At 37.8% G+C, this 22,822-nt stretch overlaps 1 protein-coding gene and 1 long non-coding RNA gene across 2 annotated transcripts; both read left to right on the top strand.

Annotated features, from left to right (window-relative positions):
• Positions 1-4,787: 4,787 nt before the first annotated feature.
• LOC147346474 (olfactory receptor 4C6-like) lies at positions 4,788-5,717 on the top strand. Its single transcript, XM_086370499.1, has one exon. The coding sequence runs from the start codon at positions 4,788-4,790 to the stop codon at positions 5,715-5,717; it is 930 nt and encodes a 309-aa protein (XP_086226625.1).
• Positions 5,718-15,258: 9,541 nt separating this feature from the next.
• Positions 15,259-19,714, top strand: LOC147346473 (uncharacterized). The gene is made up of 3 exons (XR_015152646.1): positions 15,259-15,432; positions 16,009-16,101; positions 19,418-19,714. It is a non-coding gene; the product is annotated as an uncharacterized LOC147346473 (long non-coding RNA).
• The last annotated feature ends 3,108 nt before the right edge of the window (positions 19,715-22,822 follow it).

Genomic DNA, 22,822 nt, shown 5'->3' with positions numbered 1-22,822 from the left:
AGTGTTACTCAGTCCTGTCTGACTCTTTGTAACCCCATGGACTGTAGCCTGCCAGGCTCCTCTGTCCTTGGAATTCTCCAGGCAAGACTACTGGAGTAGGTTGCCATTTCTTTCTCCAGGGCATCTTCCTGACCCAGGGATTGAACTCAGGTCTCCCACATTGCAGGCAGAGACTTTACTGTCTGAGTCACTGCTAAAGCTTTTACTAATTATTCCCAGTTGAACTCCAGTCTGCTTATATGTCTCTACCTAAGATACCTCCTACCTGGGATTAGTATGGGTATATGTGACTAACTTTCATGAGACACACAACATATACCAGGACATTATTATATTTAAAAAATAATTAAGCTCTAATTTAAGTTCACATTTTTATCACATTTTAATGTCTATATGGTTGAATATTAAAATTTAAACTATAATGCCAGGAAATTAATTTGCTTAATATAACAACTCTGAAAAAAGCAATTGATAAATGGTTAGTTATTGATACATCCCTGGAAGGTCCATAGTGAAACCCAGGTTTTCTGACCCCCAAATCCATATAATTTTGTTCTACACACCATGTATTCACCCTTCTTTCTCTATGCCTTGACCATGACATTGCCCTTGTTCATTCTCTAAATTATAACTTTATAAATTCAGAATTGTCTAAATTCTTGTGTCAAAGACTAGCTTATATTATCTTTTCTGAAGTCTACATATCATACTGTTATTTTCCCTTCTGAAAGTTATTTTGTACAAGCATTGTTTCAGGAGTACTCATTCTCTCTCCCTGTTTTGGAGAAGCCACTGAATTGTATTCCTTGCACTATCAGACATGCTATTCAGTGAGAAATACATACAGTGTAGGTTTTATGTGAACATCTTATGAGCAATAGTATTTCACAGGCACACTGGAAAGAAATAGATGTTATTTCAAAGAAAGTCTAATGGCAGTTACTGAACATTGAACTTGGAATTCTAAGGTATGAAGAAGCTCTTGATTTTTGCTAATGAATGTTTGGGAATAAAACTAGCAAAGACAAAAGAAAGTTAATGGGATTCTTCAACCTGTCAGGGGAATAGGCTCTGAGAGCAGCACTCTCTCATTTCTGGAAGCAAGGGCTGGAACCAGTTTGCCTGGGCCCCAGGGTTCAATGCAGTTCCCTTTGGATGGATTCAGTTTTATGAATGTTATTAAATTTAATTAAATGACTTTACACACAGCATAGCATTTGATATTTGGTGGAACATGACTTACCTAACCTGGAGGTTTTTCAGTTAACACATTCTAGGCATTCAGGAAGTATCAGTTCAGTTCAGTTCAGTCACTCAGTCATGTCAGACTCTTTGCAACACCATGAATCACAGCATGCCAGGCCTCCCTGTCCATCACCAACTCCTAGAGTTCATTCAGACTCACGTCCATCGAGTCAGTGATGCCATCCAGCCATCTCATCCTATGTCGTCCCCTTCTCTTCTTGCCCTCAATCCCTCCCAGCATCAGAGTCTTTTCCAATGAGTCAACTCGTCACATGAGATGGCCAAAGTACTGGAGTTTCAGCTTCAGCATCATTCCCTCCAAAGAAATCCCCGGGCTGATCTCCTTCAGAATGGACTGGTTGGATCTCCTTGCAGTCCAAGGGCCTCTCAAGAGTCTTCTCCAACACCACACTTCAAAAGCATCAATTCTTCGACACTCAACCTTCTTCACAGTCCAACTCTCACATCCATACATGACCACTGGAAAAACCATAGCCTTGACTAGACGGACCTTTGTTGGCAAAGTAATGTCTCTGCTTTTGAGTATGCTATCTAGGTTGGTCATAACTTTCCTTCCAAGGAGTAAGCGTCTTTAAATTTCGTGGCTATAGTCACCATCTGCAGTGATTTTGGAGCCCAGAAAAATAAAGTCTGATACTCTTTCCACTGTTTCCCCATCTATTTCCCATGAAGTGATGGGACCAGATGCCATGATCTTAGTTTTCTGAATGTTGAGCCTTAAGCCAACTTTTTCACTCTCCTCTTTCACTTTCATCAAGAGGCTTTTTAGTTCCTCTTCACTTTCTGCCATAAGGGTGGTGTCATCTGCATATCTGAGGTTATTGATATTTCTCCTGGCAATCTTAATTCCAGCTTGTGTTTCTTCCAGTCCAGCGTTTCTCATGATGTACTCTGCAAATAAGTTAAATAAGCATGTAAGTATACAGAATAAATTAATGACAATTTATAGGAAACCTTCCAAATTATTGGCTATTAGGTGTGTCTAGTGATAATGTAAGTTCAGATTCCTAACTTGAGATTTCTAAAAGGCAGCAGCTGAGAGAAGGGCTTGTGGGTAAGTGATTCATTAGGGAAAACAGAATGAAGTCAGTAAATGGGGGTGAGCAGGACAGGGAATCAGAGAAAGCAATGGCACCCCACTCCAGTACTCTTGTGTGGAAAATCCCATGGTTGGAGGAGCCTGGTAGGGTCCAGTCCATGGGGTTGCTAAGAGTCAGGCACGACTGAGCAATTTCACTTTCACTTTTCACTTTCATGCATTGGAGAAGGAAATGGCAACCCACTCCAGTATTCTTGCCTGGAGAACCCAAGGGAAAGAGGAGCCTAGTATGCTGCCGTATATGGGGTCGCACAGAGTCACACACAGCTGAAGCGACTTAGCAGCAGCAGCAGCAGCAGGACAAGGAATGAATGTAAGTGAATCTAAGACTGTGATAAGATGGCTACCATTGATCCCTTGGCTCCTATCTACTGATGATCTAGGTTTTCCTTATAAAATAATATACCAATAAAGGGCTTTCCTGGTGGCTCAAAGGGTAAAGAATCTGCAATGCAGGTGACCTGGGTTTGATCCCTGGCTCCAGAAGATCTCCTGGAGATGGGAATGGCTACCCAATCTAGTATTCTGGCCTGGAGAATTCCATGGACAGAGGAGCCTGGTGGGCTGCTGTCTATGCAGTTGCAAAAAGTCTTCCTTAAGATATGTTAATTCTTTAAAATACCATGTGATTGATGAAAGAGAATCTTCTAAGTGTCTCAACCAGCAAGTGTGACAAAGGTAAGCAGGAGATACACCTGTGAGAGGTGTTGTAGAGGGAATCACAAGGATAAAGCTATTATCAGGATATAATTGTTAGCAGCTGGTTGTTGTGCAGATGGCTGGAGAAAAAGGTAGGTCAGGAGGGTGTACAATGCAAATAATGTCCAACACATTCAATGATAACTAACTAAAAATAATATTATTTTGTAGACTTTTCAGCTTAGAGATAAGCTTATATCAGTTCAGTTCAGTCACTCAGTTATGTTTGACTCTTTGCAACTCCAAGAATCGCAGCACACCAGGCCTCCCTGTCCATCACCAACTCCCAGAGTTCACTCACACTCACGTCCATCGAGTCAGTGATGCCATCCAGCCATCTCATCCTCTGTCGTCCCCTTCTCCTCTTGCCCCCAATCCCTCCCAGCATCAGAGTCTTTTCCAATGAGTCAACTCTTCGCATGAGATGGCCAAAGTACTGGAGTTTCAGCTTTAGCATCGTTCCTTCCAAAGAAATCCCAGGGCTGATCTCCTTCAGAATGGACTGGTTGGATCGCCTTGCAGTCCAAGGGACTTTCAAGAGTCTTCTCCAACACCACAGTTCAAAAGCATCAATTCTTCGATGCTCAGCTTTCTTCACAGTCCAACTCTCATATCCATACATGACCACAGGAAAAACCATAGCCTTGACTAGACGGACCTTTGTTGGCAAAGTAATGTCTCTGCTTTTGAATATACTATCTAGGTTCATCATAACTTTCCTTCCAAGGAGTAAGCGTCTTTTAATGTCCTGGCTGCAGTCACCATCTGCAGTGATTTTGGAGCCCCCCCAAAATAAAGTCTGACACTGTTTCCACTGTTTCCCCATCTATTTCCCATGAAGTGATGGGACCAGATGCCATGATCTTAGTTTTCTGAATGTTGAAATTTAAGCCAACTTTTTCATTCTCCACTTTCACTTTCATCAAGAGGCTTTTTAGTTCCTCTTCACTTTCTGCCATAAGGGTGGTGTCATCTGCATATCTGAGGTTATTGATATTTCTCCTTGCAATCTTGATTCCAGCTTGTGCTTCTTCCAGCCCAGCGTTTCTCATGATGTACTCTGCATATAAGTTAAATAAGCAGGGTGATAATATACAGCCTTGACATACTCCTTTTCCTATTTAGAACCAGTCTGTTGTTCCATGTCCAGTTCTAACTGTTGCTTCCTGACCTGCATACAGATTTCTCAAGAGGCAGGTAAGGTGGTCTGGTATTCTGATCTCTTTCAGAATTTTCCACAGTTTATTGTGATCCACACAGTCAAAGGCTTTGGCATAGTCAATAAAGCAGAAATAGATGTTTCTGGAACTCTCTTACTTTTTCCATGATCCAGCGGATGTTGGCAATTTGATCTCTGGTTCCTCTGCCTTTTCTAAAACCAGCTTGAACATCTGGAAGTTCATGGTTTACATACTGCTGAGGCCTGGCTTGGAGAATTTTGAGCATTACTTTACTAGTTTGTGAGATGAAAGCAATTGTGCGGTAGTTTGAGCATTCTTTGGCATTGCCTTTCTTTGGGATTGGAATGAAAACTGACCTTTTCCAGTCTTGTGGCCTCTTCTGAGTTTTCCAAATTTGCTGGCATATTGACTGCAGCACTTTCACAGCATCATCTTTCAGGATTTGAAATAGCTCCACTGGAATTCCATCACCTCCACTAGCTTTGTTTGTAGTGATGCTTTTTAAGGCCCACTTGACTTCACATTCCATCAGCCCGTAGTAAATGGGGAATCCCAACAATGTGAAGGAATTCATTATTTTGGGCATTATGAAGAATCCAGAGCTGCGGAAAATCCTCTCTGCTGTGTTTCTAATCATGTATGTATCCACCATTCTGGGAAACCTCCTCATTGTGGTAACTGTGGTCACAAGTCAGAGTCTGAGATCACCCATGTATTTTTTCCTTACCTTTTTATCCCTTTTGGATACTGACTACTATTCTGCCATTGGCCATAAGATGATTGTAGACTCCCTTTCTGAGAGTGCTACCATCTCCCTGGAAGGCTGCATGGTCCAGCTCTTCACTGAACACTTCTTTGGTGAAGTGGGCATCATCCTTCTCACTGTGATGGTCTATGACTGCTCCATGGCCATCTATAAGCCTCTTCACTATGTGACCATCATGAGGCCTTGGATGTGCTGCCTTTTGCTGGGAGTGACTTGGCTGGGGGAGTCCATACATGTAACAATACAACTTCTCTTTATGTATCAAGTACCCTTCTGTGGCCCTAATGTCACTGATCATTTTATGTGTGATTTTCTCCCACTGTTGAAACTGGCCTGCATGGACACCCTCACCCTGGACCTCTTACTCATCCTCAACAGCAGAATGATGTGTGTTACCATCTTCCGGATTCTCATCACCTCCTATGTGGTCATTCTCTGCTCTGTGAAGTCCTGCAGCTCCAAAGGGTGGCGTAAAGCCCTCTCCACCTGTGGCTCTCACCTCATGGTGGTCATTATGTTCTTTGTGCCTTGCATTTTCTTGTTTTTGAGGCCTGTGGTCACTTACCTAATACAGAATGTGATGGCTGTGTCTTTTACCATCATTGCTCCCATGTTAAATCCCCTGATCTATACCTTGAGGAACACAGAGGTAAAAAATGGCATGAGGAAACTGTGGATGAAACAAGGAGCCATGTGTGGTCATTAACTTACAGGCTAAGAGAAATTCTTTCCTGAAGGACAATGAGGTCTTACCTCCCATTCATTATAACCCACTTGGGACACAACAAATGATGTAAATCTGGTTAAGAATGAAAATCAATTTAAGGTAATAAAATTAGGTATTACCTACCTCTCAAGTACATTTTATATTTCATCCCTTTTCTTAAGGCTCTTTGTGTGTCTCTCTGTCTCTCCCTTCCTTTTTAACCTGTCTTCTGCATAATTCAAGTCTTCCTAAATTCAGAACTTTTGTTTATCTGATTCCATTTACTGCTGGAATTCTCTTCCCAGAAATTTTGCTTGTCTCATTCCATCTTATTTTATCTACTTTCATAAGAGTTAGACAAATTTTCCCTGATGACTTTTTCTAGTCATTCCCTTCTATTATTCCCTAATTCTCCATCTGGTTATATCCTTCACATTAATGATCACAAGCTGTACTTTAAAAATTGTTTCTTTATTTTTATTTTCTCTGTTTCCCCCGTAAGATTATAATCTCTGTAAGGGCAGGCATTGTGTTTATTCATTCATGCTGCATGTAGAGCACTGCCAGTCACTTACTAGGTGCTAAATAAATATTACTGAATGAATATAAGCCTAAAATAAATAGATTTTAAAATATCTGCAAATTGGGTACAAAGTAAGGGAGAATACATAAATATTAACTTTTTAGGTGATTGAATCTTCCTAGATTTTTTGGAAGATAGAATCTTTCTATGGTTTTCACACTGTCAAATGTCCTTTTAAGAAGTTCTAGAAGGCAGTGTCATTTCAAATTAGTAGTTTATTGTTTAATATGGAGGACACCACTACAAACATTCTCTACTACTTTTTTTTTTCTTCCTTTAGATGAGCTGAATAAGAAATAGCCATGTCAGCATAATTCAGAATCTGTTGTCTATATCTTGAAGTTACATAATTCTTTATGAGAAGAGAGCAACTATATAGACATAAATTTTTCTTTAACTATGGGAAGAACTATCCTTGCTGTTAAATCCAAGAGTTTAGTTTCTAAATCCAAAAGATGTTATTTTCTTCCAGATTTTGCTTTGTTTGTCACTAGAGACACATTGATGCTTTTCAAAACTGCATTGCTTAAATAGGTATATGGGAAGATTAAGGTTTTAGTCTAATAAGTTCTATTATGGTTTTCTTACTTTTAAAAAATGTATGATGTATATGATGATAATAATTACAGTATCAGTTTAGTATTTCATAAAAGCTTGACATATAAAACAGTATTTTTATCTTTAAACATAGAATGTGTATGTGCAAAGCCATTTCACATTAATTGTGAACTATTTTCAATAACTATGAAGTACATATACTTTTTGAAGAATCTTTGCCAAGTTTGTATGAAGCCTCAGCTACTCTTATAGGATTGGGGTATACAGTAATGACTAAGAAATTAAAAGACGCTTACTCCTTGTAAGGAGTTATGGAAAGGAAGTAAGGAAAGTTATGACCAACCTAGATAGCATATTCAAAAGCAGAGACGTTACTTTGCCAACAAAGGTTCATCTAGTCAAGGCTATGGTTTTTCCTGTGGTCATGTATGGATGTGAGAGCTGGACTGTAAAGAAGGCTGAGTGCCAAAGAATTGATGCTTTTGAAGTGTGGTGTTGGAGAAGACTCTTGAGAGTCCCTTGGACTGCAAGGAGATCCAACCAGTCCATTCTGAAGGAGATCAGCCCTGGATTTCTTTGGAAGGAATGATGCTAAAGCTGAAACTCCAGTACTTTGGCCATCTCATGCGAAGAGTTGACTCATTGGAAAAGACTCTGATGCTGGGAGGGATTGGGGGCAAGAGGAGAAGGGGACGACAGAGGATGAGATGGCTGGATGGCATCACTGACTCGATGGATGTGAGTCTGAGTGAACTCCGGGAGTTGGTGATGGACAGGGAGGCCTGGCATGCTGATATTCATGGAGTCGCAAAGAGTCGGACACTACTGAGTGACTGATCTGATCTGATCTGAAGGCAATACATTTGACTTTTGTCCTGGAGTTGACTTCCTCCAGAAGTCAAGAATACTAAAGATACTAAAGAAGACAAGGTATTAAAATGAAAATAAGGCCATAAGTTGATAAGTGATATTCAGAAAATTTTAATGAAGTGGCACACATGTGACTGAATAGCTCTAGTTAGGTGAACAAAGGGGGCTTTTCTGAGAGTGTATGTCAAAACTGAGGTCTGAATGATGAGATAGAACCATCCTTAAGCACACTAGTGGGAAGAACATTCAAGGAAAGAGAAAAGCTTGGGGGTAAACACTAAGATAGTAACCACTCTGAAGTGAAGATCAAGGTAATCTATATACAGAGGACAGGAGAGAATTTGGTAGAAGGTGAAATGTAAATGAAATAATTTATTATTTTCTAAACCTCATGTTCAAAAAGAGCATGGACTTCAAAATAACTCTATTAATAATAATTAAAAATCAAACCCTTCATGAGCTTATGGATGACATAGAATATTTCTGTCAAATGTCTTTGCACAGAACTTCCATTTGAATTTTGCTGCATCAATGGCAGAATGTAACATTTACTGCCTGCTTACAATATCTAAAATTTGAATTTCTATATTCACTTTACAACTCTTTTCCCTGCTTCATGTCAAAGAAGAAGAAAAAAATTCATGGCAGTGTAATAACCTTGAACTGTGTAAGAACATTTGAGGATCATTTTTTTTCCCCTCTGTTTTAATTGTGGAATTAAACAATAGGGAAGATCACAATGAGATCCCTAACCTTAAATATTTGTAATATTTTGGTAAGTTTCTAGCAGCAAGGTTAGATATAGAATTTATCCCTTCTATTATTGAGATAAGAGCTCTTCTGGCCATTCTTGTAGAAATTATTTCCTGTCATTTAGATGCCACAATATTTTTCTCTAACGTATTCTATAGGTCCCCCTAATTATTTCACATGAAATAGCTTTACTCAGTAAACATTTATTTAGCAGCTCCATGGATGACTTTTTTTATCTTTTGAAATAAGCCTTGGTCTTACTGCTTATTTTTATAGAAATTTGCTGTTGCTAATATTAGATTGTAAACCATATGATATCTATATCAGAATTGAAAATTTCGATATTACTCATGATACAAAAATATCAAAGTGTGGGAATAAAATGGTGTTTTAATTTGAAAGAGTATTGGTAAAAACAAAAAACAAAAACTTGCTGCAAGCATCAAACTTACTGGGAAACATTAGATGAACTTATTTCCTATTTCAATTAGAAAATATAAGTCATCAGAAGAAATTTCTCCAGACTTACAATTTTATCTACTCATTTGCCAGCACCCATTCAGTTACATACAGGCTTCCCTGGTGATTCAGATGGTAAAGAATCTGCTTTCAATGCAGGAGACGTGGGTTCAGTCCCTGGGTAGGGAAGATCCCCTGGAGAAGGGAATGGCTACCCACTCTAGAATTCTTGCCTGGAGAATTCTAAGGACAGAAGAGCTTGGTGGGCTATAGTACTTGGGGTTGCAGAGTCGGACACAACTGAATGTCATATAACATTCAGTTATATGATAACCTCTTGATTCTTCTAAATTCATTTTCTGTTCTATCTGAAGGCAACCAACATCATACGTACTGGACTTCATCTTATACTTCACAAGAAGACATTGGTCAAAAATATCTTCTATCTCTATTAATTCATCTGCATTTCCCTTTTCCTGAATCATTTTATGTCAGCAAAGAACTGATCTATTATCTAGCTCATCCTTAAAAATGAAATCTCTTGATCCCATTTCCTTTATCATCTATGACTTCATTTCATTCTCTTTGCTTTGTAACAAAAATCAGAGGATTCTATAATACCTCTCTCCAATTTCTCTACTTCTATTCTATTTAACTATATTCAATCACACTTCAGTTATTATATTAACACTGAAAATGCTCTTTTAGATGTTTTCTGTGACCTCTATGCCACTAGATACAGCACTCATCACTTGCTTCTCATATTACAAAATCCATCAGCAACATTTCATCCAGTCTTCTTTGGCACACTCTATTTATTTATTTTTACTTTATAGTATTGTATTGGTTTTGCCATACATCAACATGAATCCACTATGGGTGTACACATGTTCCCCATCCTGAACCCCACTCCCACCTCCCTCCCCAAACCATCCCTCTGGGTCATCCCAGTGCACCAGCCCCGAGCATACTGTATCATGCATCGACCCTGGTCTGGCGATTAATTTCACATATGATATTATATTTTAAAAGACCACAGTTCCCAAATTAACTCCAGATCAGATGGCTTTCCTGAGGTTGAAATCTGGAAATCCAAATTCCTCCATAGTATTCCTCCTGAGACTAACAGATTTCTTAAACTGAATAAGGCTAAAGCTATGCCCTGGTTCCTCCTTCATCCCCAAACCTACTTCAGTTACAACATTCTCTGTCTCAGCTGGTGGCATATCTGGTCTCTCATTTTCACCCCACGTCTATCAGAAAATCTTTTTGGCTCGAACTTCAGTGGTGGTAGTGGTGGTTTAGTTGCCAAATCATGTCCGACTTTTGCAACCCCAGTGACGGTGGCCCACCAGGCTCCTCTGTCCATGGAATTTTCCTGGCAAGAATACTAGAGTGGGTTGCCATGCTCTCCTCCAGGGGATCTTCCTGACCCAGGGGTCAAACCAACATCTCCTACATTGCAGGCAGATTCTTTTCTACTGAGCCACAGGGAAAGCCTTTAGACCTGTTACCTAGTATCAAACTACTATCATTTTTCATCTAAATTATTGAAATGCCTCAAAGCTTTTTGCTGTTGTTCAGTCACTCGGTTGTGTTTGACTATTTGTGACCCCATGGACTGCAGCACACAAGGCTTCCCTGTCCTTCATCATCTCTTGGAGCTTGCTGAAATTCATGTTCATCAAGTTGATGATGCCATCCAGCCATCTCATCCTCTGTCATCCCCTTCTCCTCCTGCCTTCAATCTTTCCCAGAATCAGGGTTTTTCTAATGAGTTGGCTCTTCACATCAGTTGGACAAAGTATTGGAGCTTCAGTTTCAACATCAGTCCTTCCAATGAATATGCAGTGTTGATTTCTTTGGGATGGACTGTTTTGATCTCCTTGCAGTCCAACAGACTTTCAAGAGTCTTCTCCAACACCACAGTTCAAAAGCATTGATTCTTTCATGCTTAGCCTTTTTTATGGTCCAACTCACATCCATATATGACTACTGGTAAAACCATAACTTTGACTAGATGACTCTTTGTTGACAAAGTAATCTCTCTGCTTTTTAATATTCTATCTAGGTTTATCACAACTTTTCTTCCAAGAAGGAAGCATCTTTTAATTTCTTGGCTACACCCCTCTGCAGTGATTCTGGTGCCCAAGAAGATAAAGTCTGTCACTGTTTCCATCATTTCCTCATATCTATTTGCTATGAATTGATGGGACCAGATGCCATGATCTTAGTTTTTTAAATGTTGAGCTTTAAGCCAATTTTTTCACTCTCCTCTTTCACTTCATTTCTACTCTTCCTGTTTTTATTTTGGCATCTTCTGTTCTAGTACTCTATCCTCAACACAACACTCATTATTATCCATTAAACTAGTAACTCAGATCATATCACACTTTACAAGTCCTCTCCATGTCACTCAAGGTAAAAGCTAAAATTCTTACAATTAGTAAATCCAGGTAGCTCTAACTGGCTGCCCTGCTATCTCTCTGAACCCGAGTCTTATGAGCAATCCCTTACTGGCACCAGTCTGTTCCTCATACTGGCCAGTGTGTTCTTGCTGTAGAGTCTTTACATGGGCTCTACATTGTATATTTTTCTCTGCATGGTATAATTTGTTCCAGTCATCAGCATAGCTAATTCACTTTACATTTATAAACGGAAAGAGCTGATATTTTAGGTAGTACTGCCCTTGAACCCAGGCAAGCAGGGCCATTATTCTTCTCTCCATATGTTGAAGGTCTTCTGAGAATTTTTCAAAACTCTCTTGTAGTATCTGGGACTAGGAAATACCTTCTAGTGGGATGTTCCAGCCAGGGTTAGACTGCACCATTCTCATATCTCTCTTTCCCCTTCTGGGTTCTCTCTGATGCTCTATCCCACCCATGGGGTCCACCAAATATTCTCCAAGGCTCTGTGTTCTTCACCTATGAAGCTATATAGGGCCCCATGGTCAGGACCTTGGTTCCAGAAGGGCAGTTTAGCAAGCAAATAGCTTCCACTAGCTGGTTCTTTTTTTTTTTTTTTTTTTAATTATGATATTGTATCCAATTGATTACTAGAATGGTGTTCACATTGCTGACTTGGGGGACACAAGACCAATTAAGGATCTAAACTATACGTGGTCCCTTTCTGACCCTTGACTTGGGGCAGATGTCTGGCCCTTCTCGGCTCTCACCTGTCCATGGCTGACTGCAGTACCACCATATACAGTGGTATAGGCACACATCCTATATCCTGTTCATTTTTCCTACTGACACCCAAGAAATTCATCACAGTGCTTCTTTAGGCTCTATGCTATGCATCTGTCAGTTGTTCAGAGGCGGCTTTGCTTAACCTCTGCAAGGGCTTTACATTGCTCTATATTGTGGAACTGGTTCTCTCTTGCTTCCATGGATGTGGTGGCACTGTGCTTTCCTGAGCTGATGCTAAGCCATGAGTGATGATGAATATAACTAGCATGCATGGTACCACTTTTCTTTGTCTACAGTCAGGTCTTTCACCTATTGCGCCTACCGGTGGTGGTGAGTGGAAGGCAGGCTGTGGTCAGTGTTGAAAAAATCACCTTCTAGGAATGCAGTGATTATAGCCTAAGGAATTTAAAAGATGACATGGTTGGAAGCTGAGTAATTCTTTACTTCTGCTGTGCAATTCCTAGTATGACCAGGAAATGAATTAGTGTTCACATTTTACATCAGGCTGTATTCCTCAAAATTTGTTTGTGCTCATTAATAAGGAAATAATGTTGAGAAAATAATTGGTCAGCAATAACTGTGGACAGTGCAATAAACAATGCAGCTTATCAGTTATGATATAAAGCATAATAAATATATGGTAAAAAGGAACTTCAGAGGCATTATTCCAAAATACAAGGTTTCTAGAGAGAACAGGAGGAAGTGGGTTCTATAACTGAACAGGAAGAGATGCTTGGACACCAGGAAGTTTCTTTCTGTGCTCTTATTGGATAAAAAACAAATACATAAGTACATTTTCTTTACCTGTGATTCTAAGTTCTCAGCACTAAATCACTATATCTCACATACCCATTAATTTTGTATTATATTTTAGTAATATTATTATAGTGGAGGCCTTTACAAATTATATGGCTTATTCTGTACAGCTCAAGAGAGACCCGGATTTAAGAGACTACTGTTCTGTGATGAACTAACAGCACATCCCTAAATGACAAAGTATATTTTCATGGAAATTGATAATCCAGCTCTAATATTTATAAGGGAGTATGCCTGGACTTGCATAGGCTTGAGGATAAAACAATATGAAAAGAGTAGGGATAGGGGACTAGACTTACCAGACAGACATTTCATAAAACATTTTTTTTTGTAATTGTTTTGTGTGCCCAGTTAAGAAGAATTCTAAAGAACAGAAGAAATGACCCCAAATTGAGCCATCTATATTTGGAGATACACATTTTGTAATTTAATTAATGATGACAGTGGAACTTTAATCTGTCAGGAACTTTGATCTGTCAGGAAGTGTGTACTATTGGATAAATCCCAGAAGGGCATCTTGTCACTTATCTTCCCTCTGCCTCATCCCCTTATTTTTGTGCTTTTCTCTGTGCATCTTTCTCACTTTCTTTGATTTTAAAGATTTTTAAGTTCACCTTATTTTTTTTTCATAGATAACCTCCTTGTTATATGATATTCCCCACTCCATCTTGATGCTATTATTTCAGTGTTGTCCCACTCACTTCCTCTAAAAGAAGCAAATAATAAAAAATTAAGCAAAGGAGAATATGGAATAAAGTAGAAGATGCTAAGTGTGCTTTCACATAAGAACTAGGGTTCCAGGATTAATTGCTGGAGTCCTGCAATTGAGTCATAACTTCAAAATATCATCTCCTTCAGGAGTGTTGCCCACTGTCAGATGGTTAACACTTGCCCCTTAACACCATAGTCAAATGAAACCTAGGCACTATGGACTTTCACTTTTCTGATGAATCATTTCAGAACTGCTTCTTTCTATGATGTAGAAGAGTATATAGGGCAACAAGCTCCTCACTGTGGCCTGTCTCTGCAGGGACCTCATGAACTAAGTTTAGACTTTCCCAATCCTAATGTTGCATTCCATCAGAGTAAACAGACCTGTCATTCCTCCCACCTTTTTTTTTCCTTAAAAAAAATGAAAAGAGAAAAATTCCTTTAGTCTCTAGAAATTGTGCACTTTGTTTTAAACTCATGGTGTATCAGGGTCAGGTACTGAGAGAAGAAAATAACATCTTGGATTAATGTACATGTTTTTGTATATTTATAAAGTTTGTTGTTCTTTAATCAGTACAATTACATTCTTGTCCTGAAATGGTGTGTGTCTTCATTGTTTGATGCTTTACCTAGTCCCAGAACTCACCTTTTTGCATTTAGTGCACAAAAGCATTTCATCTCAATTCTGCAGAGACACTATTGCTGGGAGCCGGTGAGGCATTCCACTCGTGACAAAGGTCATGAGGAAGGAGGCTCGACATACGCAAAGGCGGGATCGAGCCTCAGGAGTCCGCCCGGATATTCTTGAGCATCTTCCCCCAAAAAACCAGAGTCTGCCTACTTTATTGCTTTGTGCTCTCACCTCTGACTTTACTGGGGGCTGTCCCCTACCACCATCTCGCTCTCTCTGTCAAAGAGTTAACTTACAGCTCCAATTAATAAAGTTCCTGGGCAATTACGAGTGTTTAAATCCAAACCCCTCAGATGGCTCTCTAACTCGCCTGACAAGTTTACCCGGACTCCTATGATTGTTTACAGTCTCCCAGCCTCAAGAGGCATGGGAAGCTTAAGATATTCAAATAGCTTAGAGCCTCTCAGAGAATTAGAAACTGTCAGAATAAGACTAGTAAAGGATTTCATTGATGAGTCAATGTTTGTTGCCAAGTTTTCACATCCCCTGAATTGTATCCTTGAATATGTATTAATTAATAGTTAGTATGTAGAAAAAATAAGTAGTGGCCTTGGTGTTAGTAAATTTAGACCCTTAAGGTAATAAATTCTTTCCTTTGTTGTAAACCCATTATACATCCACCCTATAGGAATGCAATTTTATCTTTGGAAGATGGCGCCAAACCTTAAAATAATTACTCTTAAGAAAATAAGTCTTTGTTGATAAGTCCTTGTCAAGAGTCATAAAATGTTAGTAGGCCTTCTGGCCAGAAGATGATGAAAATCACAAACCATTTGTATACGATAAATTTGCAGGAAAGAAACCCTGGTTTTTGATAAGAATCAAAGACCGCTGATTTTGCATCCCCTATTATCCTCTATGTGTAACTTAGGGTATATAAACCCCTGTTGAAAATAAAGCTACAGGCCTTGCTCACGAGCGCTTGGCCTCCCCATGTCATTCTTTTCACATTCTGGCTGAAGTCTCCATCTGGAGCGCGGAACCCACCATGCTTACTAATTATGCCTGGGCTTCTAAGACCCACTCGAGAAGGTGTCTAGGGTGAGGCACCTTCCGCTATTCGAGAGGGTGCCTGCGGCCTACGTAAGTGGTGCAAACTTCTTGTCTTGAAGTTTTATTGGTCTCCCGCGTAAACCAAGCTACTCAGCCTCTTTTCTCCACTGAATTTTCCTACTGAGCTATCCTCATTCTATTATTCTTTATATCTCTAATTAGCATATAAATAGTCGCCTAGGCCATCTCTCCTTCGAATACCCTGGATCAGCTGGGGCTGGACCCTGGCACACTATATTTTGTCTCATATTATGATCTATTCCATAACAGCTTAGAGAAAAATCTGAACAAACTTTTTGGTCAATCCAATACAAAGTTTTCCATTTCTGAATATGAAGGAAAATGAAAGCATCTTTAAATACAAACACTAGGATCATTTAAAAAAAAGAAAAAAAAAAAGCCTTAAATTGGCAGGAGCCATAAAAGTTTTGCAAACACTCAAGTAAGTCAAACCACAGATAACTGTATCTTGGAAAATTATGATGGGAAATTGCTAAACCCTGAGGGGACTGAGAGGTAGTTCTGCAGGTTCATGACCTCACAGGGAAACTCTTTAAATTCCAGTTGGAAGTTAAGCAGGAAAGTTTTCTTCTTTCTTTATTTTAGGGACCATGTTGAAGACAGCCCTTGAGAAGCAGCAGGAAAAAGGCTCGACTTCATCTGCCAGAGCTGCCCTTCCACTTTTTCTTAGGCATCAAAGTAAGACTTAGAAACATCCTTCACTTTCTGGCCAGGGATTGAATAGATTTCTCTCCACAGAGAACAGGAAACTGCCATTATGAGAATTTTCAAGGAGCTGACACATGATGAGATTTAGAATTCACATTTTTGCATATTCAAAGAGGATTTTAAATGAGGATATAGTACTTAAAATTAAGGACATTGTGAAGAAGGCAACCAAGTCTAAGGCAAGGTAGGCTGTCTACTCTGGAACTAGCTATATAACCATGTTTGTTTGTTTGTTTTCCTAATTGATTTTTTTAAATTTTATTTTATTTTTAAACTTTACAATATTGTATTAGTTTTGCCAAATATCGAAGTGAATCCACCACAGGTATACCTGTGTTCCCGATCCTGAACCCTCCTCCCTCCTCCCTCCCCATACCCTCCCTCTGGGTCGTCCCAGTGCACTAGCCCCAAGCATCCAGTATTATGCATCGAACCTGGACTGGTGACTCGTTTCATACATGATATTATACATGTTTCAATGCCATTCTCCCAAATCTTCCCACCCTCTCCCTCTCCCACAGAGTCCATAAGACTGATCTATACATCAGTGTCTCTTTTGCTGTCTCGTACACAGGGTTGTTGTTACCATCTTTCTAAATTCCATATATATGCGTTAGTATACTGTATTGGTGTTTTTCTTTCTGACTTACTTCACTCTGTATAATAGGTTCCAGTTTCATTTGGCCTTAGAATTTTATCTCATTTTTTAAAAACAATTTAATTTATTTATTTATTTGGCTGTTCCAGGACTCTGTTGCTGTGTGGGATTTTCTCTAGTTGCGGGAAGAGGGGGCTGCTTTCTAGTTCTGGGCTTCTCTTTGCAGTCACTTCTCTTGCTGTGGAGCACGGGCTCTAGGATGCATGGGCTTCAGTATCTGTGCTCCCAGGCCCCAGAGCATAGGAGCCATAGTTGTGGGCACAGTCTGAGCTGCTCCATGGCATGTAGAATCTTCACTGATCAGGGGTCAAATCTGGGTCTCCTGCATTGCCAGGTGGATTCCTGACCTCTGAGCCACCCAGCAAGCCCTAGAATTTTTATCTTCAATGGATATTATATTTTAATTATCTCAAAGACTTGGAAACAAATAAAATAATAACTAAGATTTGATTTGACAGTGCTGGACACATATTAAGTGTCCAATAAGTAGCAACTGTTTGAATGCTGACATGTTGGGAGGGCTAGGAAAACCTATTACTTGAACTCTAATGAAATTAAACCTCTCTCCAGGTTTTCTTCAAGTTAAATCCCGATAACTATTAAATGCAACAAGTGAATATTTTGTCATAACTAATCAATGATATTTTATTTTTTCTTTTTTAGTATATTCTCATTTATCATGAATTCTTTAATACTGTCCCTCATCCTATTGATTTACATTTAAAACTGGAATGTTTCTGAAGCTCTATAAATAATACCAATATAGGAGAATGGCAATTCAAGTACTGTTCACCATTTACAGTGTTATTGATAATAATATAGTGCTTAATATTCCTACCAAAAACGCTAATGAATGGCTCAAGGAAAGACAAGAAGGGTAAGAAAGTGTGTCTTAAACCACAGAGAAGAGTCTTCTGATTTTAAATTTGTTCACTTAATTTTTCTAAGTGCACTTGACGTCAAACAGCACTGTATTTCTCTTAGAATTGCTCAAGCATTTAAATGGATGAAGTTCTGAGCTGCCCTAGTGCTAGTTATTGTGGCTTTGTCTCTTTCTTAAAATGAACTAAATTACTAAGACAACAGAGGAAAGAAGGCTCAGGTATACATTAGGAAAGACACACATAACATTGAAAGGTTATTTGGAATTCCAGAAATAGTTGATACAGTTAGGAAAATCAGCAGAGCAATAGTGAGAGGCGAGAAAAGGATCTGGCATCTACAAAGAACACATTTCTTAGATTGTCAAGGAAAGGAATATGCTTAACTAGATAAGGAAAGAATAAATCTTTCCTAGTTGAAATGAATAATAATCCTGGACCAAAAAGACAGTGATTTTGATGAACACAACAGGGAGGTTAATTAGAATGGGGTAGTATCTTAATTTAAGCTTGAAATATAATTTATGTCATTCAGTTGCTAAGTTGTGTCTGACTCTTTGTGACCCCATAGACACTCCAAGCTCTCCTATCCTTCACTGTCTCACAGAGTTTGCTCAAATTCATGTCCATTGAGTCAGTGATGCCATCTAATCATCTTATCCTCTGCCACCCCCTCCTCCTTTTGCCTTCTATCTTTCCCAGGATCAGGGTCTTTTCCAATGAGTCTGTTCCAATGAGTCTTTTCCAATGAGCCACAAAGAGTTGGACACAACTGATCAACTAAGCATGAGCACGTGTCCCAAGCGTGGCCCAGAGTCACTAGTTCATGGTTTGAGGGGCCCTGTGAAGTCTCTCGTGCAGTCGCAAATTCTAAAAGATATGGCTATCAAGAAAGGTCATGAATTCTTCTAGCAGAAATATAAAAAGAATAAACTGTTTCCTAAAAAATTATATGAAATGAAAGTTAATATTACAGTGAGTACAGAGGGTGGGGAAGGCTGGACCCATGACTCAGCTCTTTGTGGATGGTTTAGAATAGCTAAAAGTGTTTAGTATGTTCATTCCACCAATGAAAATTAGTGATACTGAACAGATAGTAAAATTATCCTCATCTTTTTCTGAACTGTTTTGGTGATGGAGAAGATGGTATTAGAGATTTTAACCTTGATTTTTAATGTCAAAACTTCTTATATCAAGAAGTGTATATACTTATTATATCAAGAAGTAACTCTCAATATATGGGTATTGAGAGTAAATTCTCTATCATTTTCAAATGTTCCCTTCTTGCTTTTAAAATTGTATTGAAATGTCTATACAGATCGGCAGTTATTACTATTTTTATTTTTGTTTTTCTTATTTAACATATTGTAAAATGCTTCACCATCTATATTATTGACTAGTATTTTAGTTATAGAATATTATGTTATTAAGTTGTAGTGGTCTGATTTACATAAACATCTTATTATTGAACATTTCAGATATTTCTGAATTTTCACTATTATAAATGACATGAAATCATCTTCCATTATAAAACGTATAGCATCTCATTTCACTTTTAGAATAAATTTCAGTGTTGGGGTTACCAGTATAATGAATACAAAAACATTTATGATTCTGAAAATATTTGCTATTTGTTTTCATAATTATTAAGTATATTTGTCAAAATGGTGAAATGAACATTAATAATTAACACCATATTTTTTCATACTTCATTAATTTTCCCACTACTGTCTCTTTTCTGTTCTAGGATTCAATCCGGGTCAACCCATTGCATTTAGGACAATTGCCTTTTAAATGACATCAAATCATACATCTTGTGATCATAAACTATGAGAACACTGTATTCTCCATTGTCAATGTTTTAATTCTATTTGTGAAAATTCCTCTTATCTGAAAAAAAGATGGTGGTGAATTGTTTATATTTAGTGAGCACTTTAATTTTAAAATGATGTTTATCTTAAAACTCCCCAGAGAAGGGAGATTAACAGCCTAAGAATTATTTAATCATTATATTAATATAGAGCCTTGTTTTTCCCCCTCACCCTTTACATTATTTGATTTTTTTTTTTTTTTTTTTTTTTTTTTTGTACAATGATGCTACCTGAAAAAGAAATAGAGACATGTGGGTCTGAAAGTCACAATAATTTGTTCAGAGAATATTATGAATATTTAAAAGTGCACTCCAACATCTGAAATAGTGCATAACACATAGTAAGTAGTTTGTAAATTTATTGGAAGGTTGAATGAATGGATAAATGGATAAATCTTCTTTCTTTATTAAAAGTTCAAGCATTTAAACATATCTTCACTATAACCAATAAAATATTTTATATTTGTGAATAAGTAAAAGGATGGGTAAAAATACTTCCTATCCTTGATCATGATAAAGCAGGAATTAGAAGTAAAAACTGTCATTTCTACTTTTGCCAATGGCTCTGAGGACTTGTTCTTACCACTTACTGTGATTTTCTTCTGTGTTTTTAACTGTGTAAATGTTTTTTATCAGTATTGCCTTATTGGATCCTCACAAGAACCTTATCAATAGCTATTTTAACTATATTCAGTTGCAGAGGTAGAACCCAAGCCTTAGATTTTAAAGTTGCTTTTCCCCATCACATAATAAAACTAAGTAGAGGAGCCTTGATTTGAAGCTAGTTCAGTATGAATCTGGAGTTGATATTCTTCCTCATTTAATTTCATTATGTCCCTTGCCTTCATCCAAGGATAAGCTGATAACTGCTAAATCATATATTTACTATATATATTTTTTCTCTTTTTTTAAGGCCATAATCCTAGATTTTTTTTTACTTTAATTATTTTAAAAATGTTTATATTTTTTTAAATTATGAAAGTATGATAACACAGTTACAGGCAACTTAGAAAACACAGTATAAAGTTACACATAGTCCTACTACATATTACAATTAGTTTTTAAGTAGATAAATTGGAGTTTCAATATCAAACTCTCAAAAATTGATACAGTGAATAGAAAGAAAAGTAGAAGGATATAGCGGACCCAAAAAAGAACTATGAACCAATTCAAGACAACCCTCAACATAATTAAATTTGTACAGTTTTCACACAAAAGCAGGATACTAATTCTAATAAATTGTCATTGACTGATCTGTTGATCTTACATGGTTTGTTTTATACTTTTCTATTCGTGGTGATGACTTGTAATTGGGTATGAAGTTCATAGTGCAGACACTTTCAGAGTGTCTATTACTCTGGAAACAAAAATGGAAATGCATTTCAAAGTAAGTTGAAAGACAAATGTTAGTTAATATAAAACTGTGTATATGCTAGTCTTTCTAATATTATAAGTTGATTTTGTTAGCTGTAAGTGACAGTCAAAAAAATCAGCTTATTTTTATTTATCATGGTAAGTTTAATTTTTTGCCTTATTCTCTTATTTAACACACACAGACACACACACTCACATGCCATTTGACTGATAAATTACTGTTATATGTACAGGTGAGGACACAATCCTTCACAGCTGTGTGTTGATATGGAAAATGAAGTCAAAATGTGTAATAATAATCTGAATGGCTCATGAAATCTTTGTATGGGTAAGTTGTCTGGCTTTTAAAATGAGAGAATAGAAACTAAAATTGGTAAGGGCATTCTACCATAAGCAACATTTTCACATTTTCCAATTTGACCCTCATTATAATCTTGTGAAATGAGTAGGGAGGTTAGACATGATCATCCCTATATTACAATGTGTGTGAGTACATAGTCGTCACTTAGTGGTGTCCAACCCTTTGCAACCCCAGGGACTGGAGCCTACTAGGCTCCTCTGTCCATGGAATTATCCAGGCAAGAATACTGTAGCATGTTGCCATTTCCTACTCCAGGGGGGTACAATAAAGTCATATAAATTTGAAACAGATATCCTTGGATCTTGATCAGATTGGGCCACATTATATAAATCATTAGTAAAAAATAAAGCCTTCAGACTCTGGCTATATTCAGCATCCTGTTTGTATCCCTCATCTGTGCAGTTGTTGCTTATTTGAATCTGTAAGTAACTGGGCTGTTGCCTTCTGATTCTATTAATACCTCATTTGCCCTGCATCCTTAATCAAGAGTCATCATTGAAACATGAACAGAGGAATCAGAAAGTTTTACCTCTACAATGAATGGAGACTTTAGAAAGGGCCCTGCTTTCAAGTTCTTGCTAGAAAATTTTTGCTTCTTTCCCTATAGAGCCAGTGGGATGGACTTGAGTGTTAAAGTCAGAGATTTGGGGTGAAAATTCCAGACCCAGCACCTGCTATTTGTTATATTTTTATCTCCTAAGCATGAATTTCCTACCAGTAAGATAGGGTAAGAAGATCTAACACGAGCTATTTTCTACCCACTAGACCCGGAAGAGTTGCTTCCTTGCATGATTTAACTTAGTCAATTATAACATACTCATTGGTAGATATTATTCTATTTATAAACTTCCTTTCTTTTTTTTAAGTGATAAATTAGGAATAATACCAACTCAACACATACATACTTGTTATGAATGTTTAGTTTGCAGCACGGTGCTTTCCCAATGAGAATATATACATAGTGATTGAATTAATCTTAAAGGCTCAATTGAGTTCAGATTTTTAAAGATATAATTCAGGGATTAGTCATGATTTTTGAGCACCTCTATAAGCTTTGTCACATTTCCTCTTCTATCTGTAGATAAGGAAGTCACCAGATCAGGGATGTGGCAGGCATGACTAATAAACTGCCCTCCTCCTTTCCTCAGAACTTTGATATGGCTTCAGAATCTTTCTAACAATTGATGCTGGGAAAATACTACTATGTGATCAAAGTTGGCAGTTGAGATAAAAAAAAGGTTTCTTATCTCCACCACAACTGGATCCTTTCCCTTCCCCTATATCAAAGCTCTGACATCTTAAAGTATTTAATAATTTATATGTACCACAATTCTTCCTGATATCCCATACCACATTCAACAAATTTCTAATTTTGTGTTCTTACTGACATGAAGATCATTAGCACGTAAGATAATTTTTCATATACATGCACCAACTTTTCAATGATCATAATAGTAGTACAAACTGGTCTGAGACAAATTTTTCTTTCTCATCATTGTAGATGCTACATGTTCACTGTGGTGGCTTTCATCTTTTCCTTGGAAATC

Source organism: Bos grunniens, chromosome 23 (assembly GCF_055505025.1).
Source record: "Bos grunniens cultivar Pamir isolate PY7600 chromosome 23, Bosgru_T2T1.0, whole genome shotgun sequence".
In the NCBI taxonomy this organism is placed as follows: domain Eukaryota; kingdom Metazoa; phylum Chordata; class Mammalia; order Artiodactyla; family Bovidae; genus Bos; species Bos grunniens.
The sequence above is the reverse complement of the archived record's forward strand: the minus strand, read 5'-3'. Positions and strand labels throughout refer to the sequence as shown.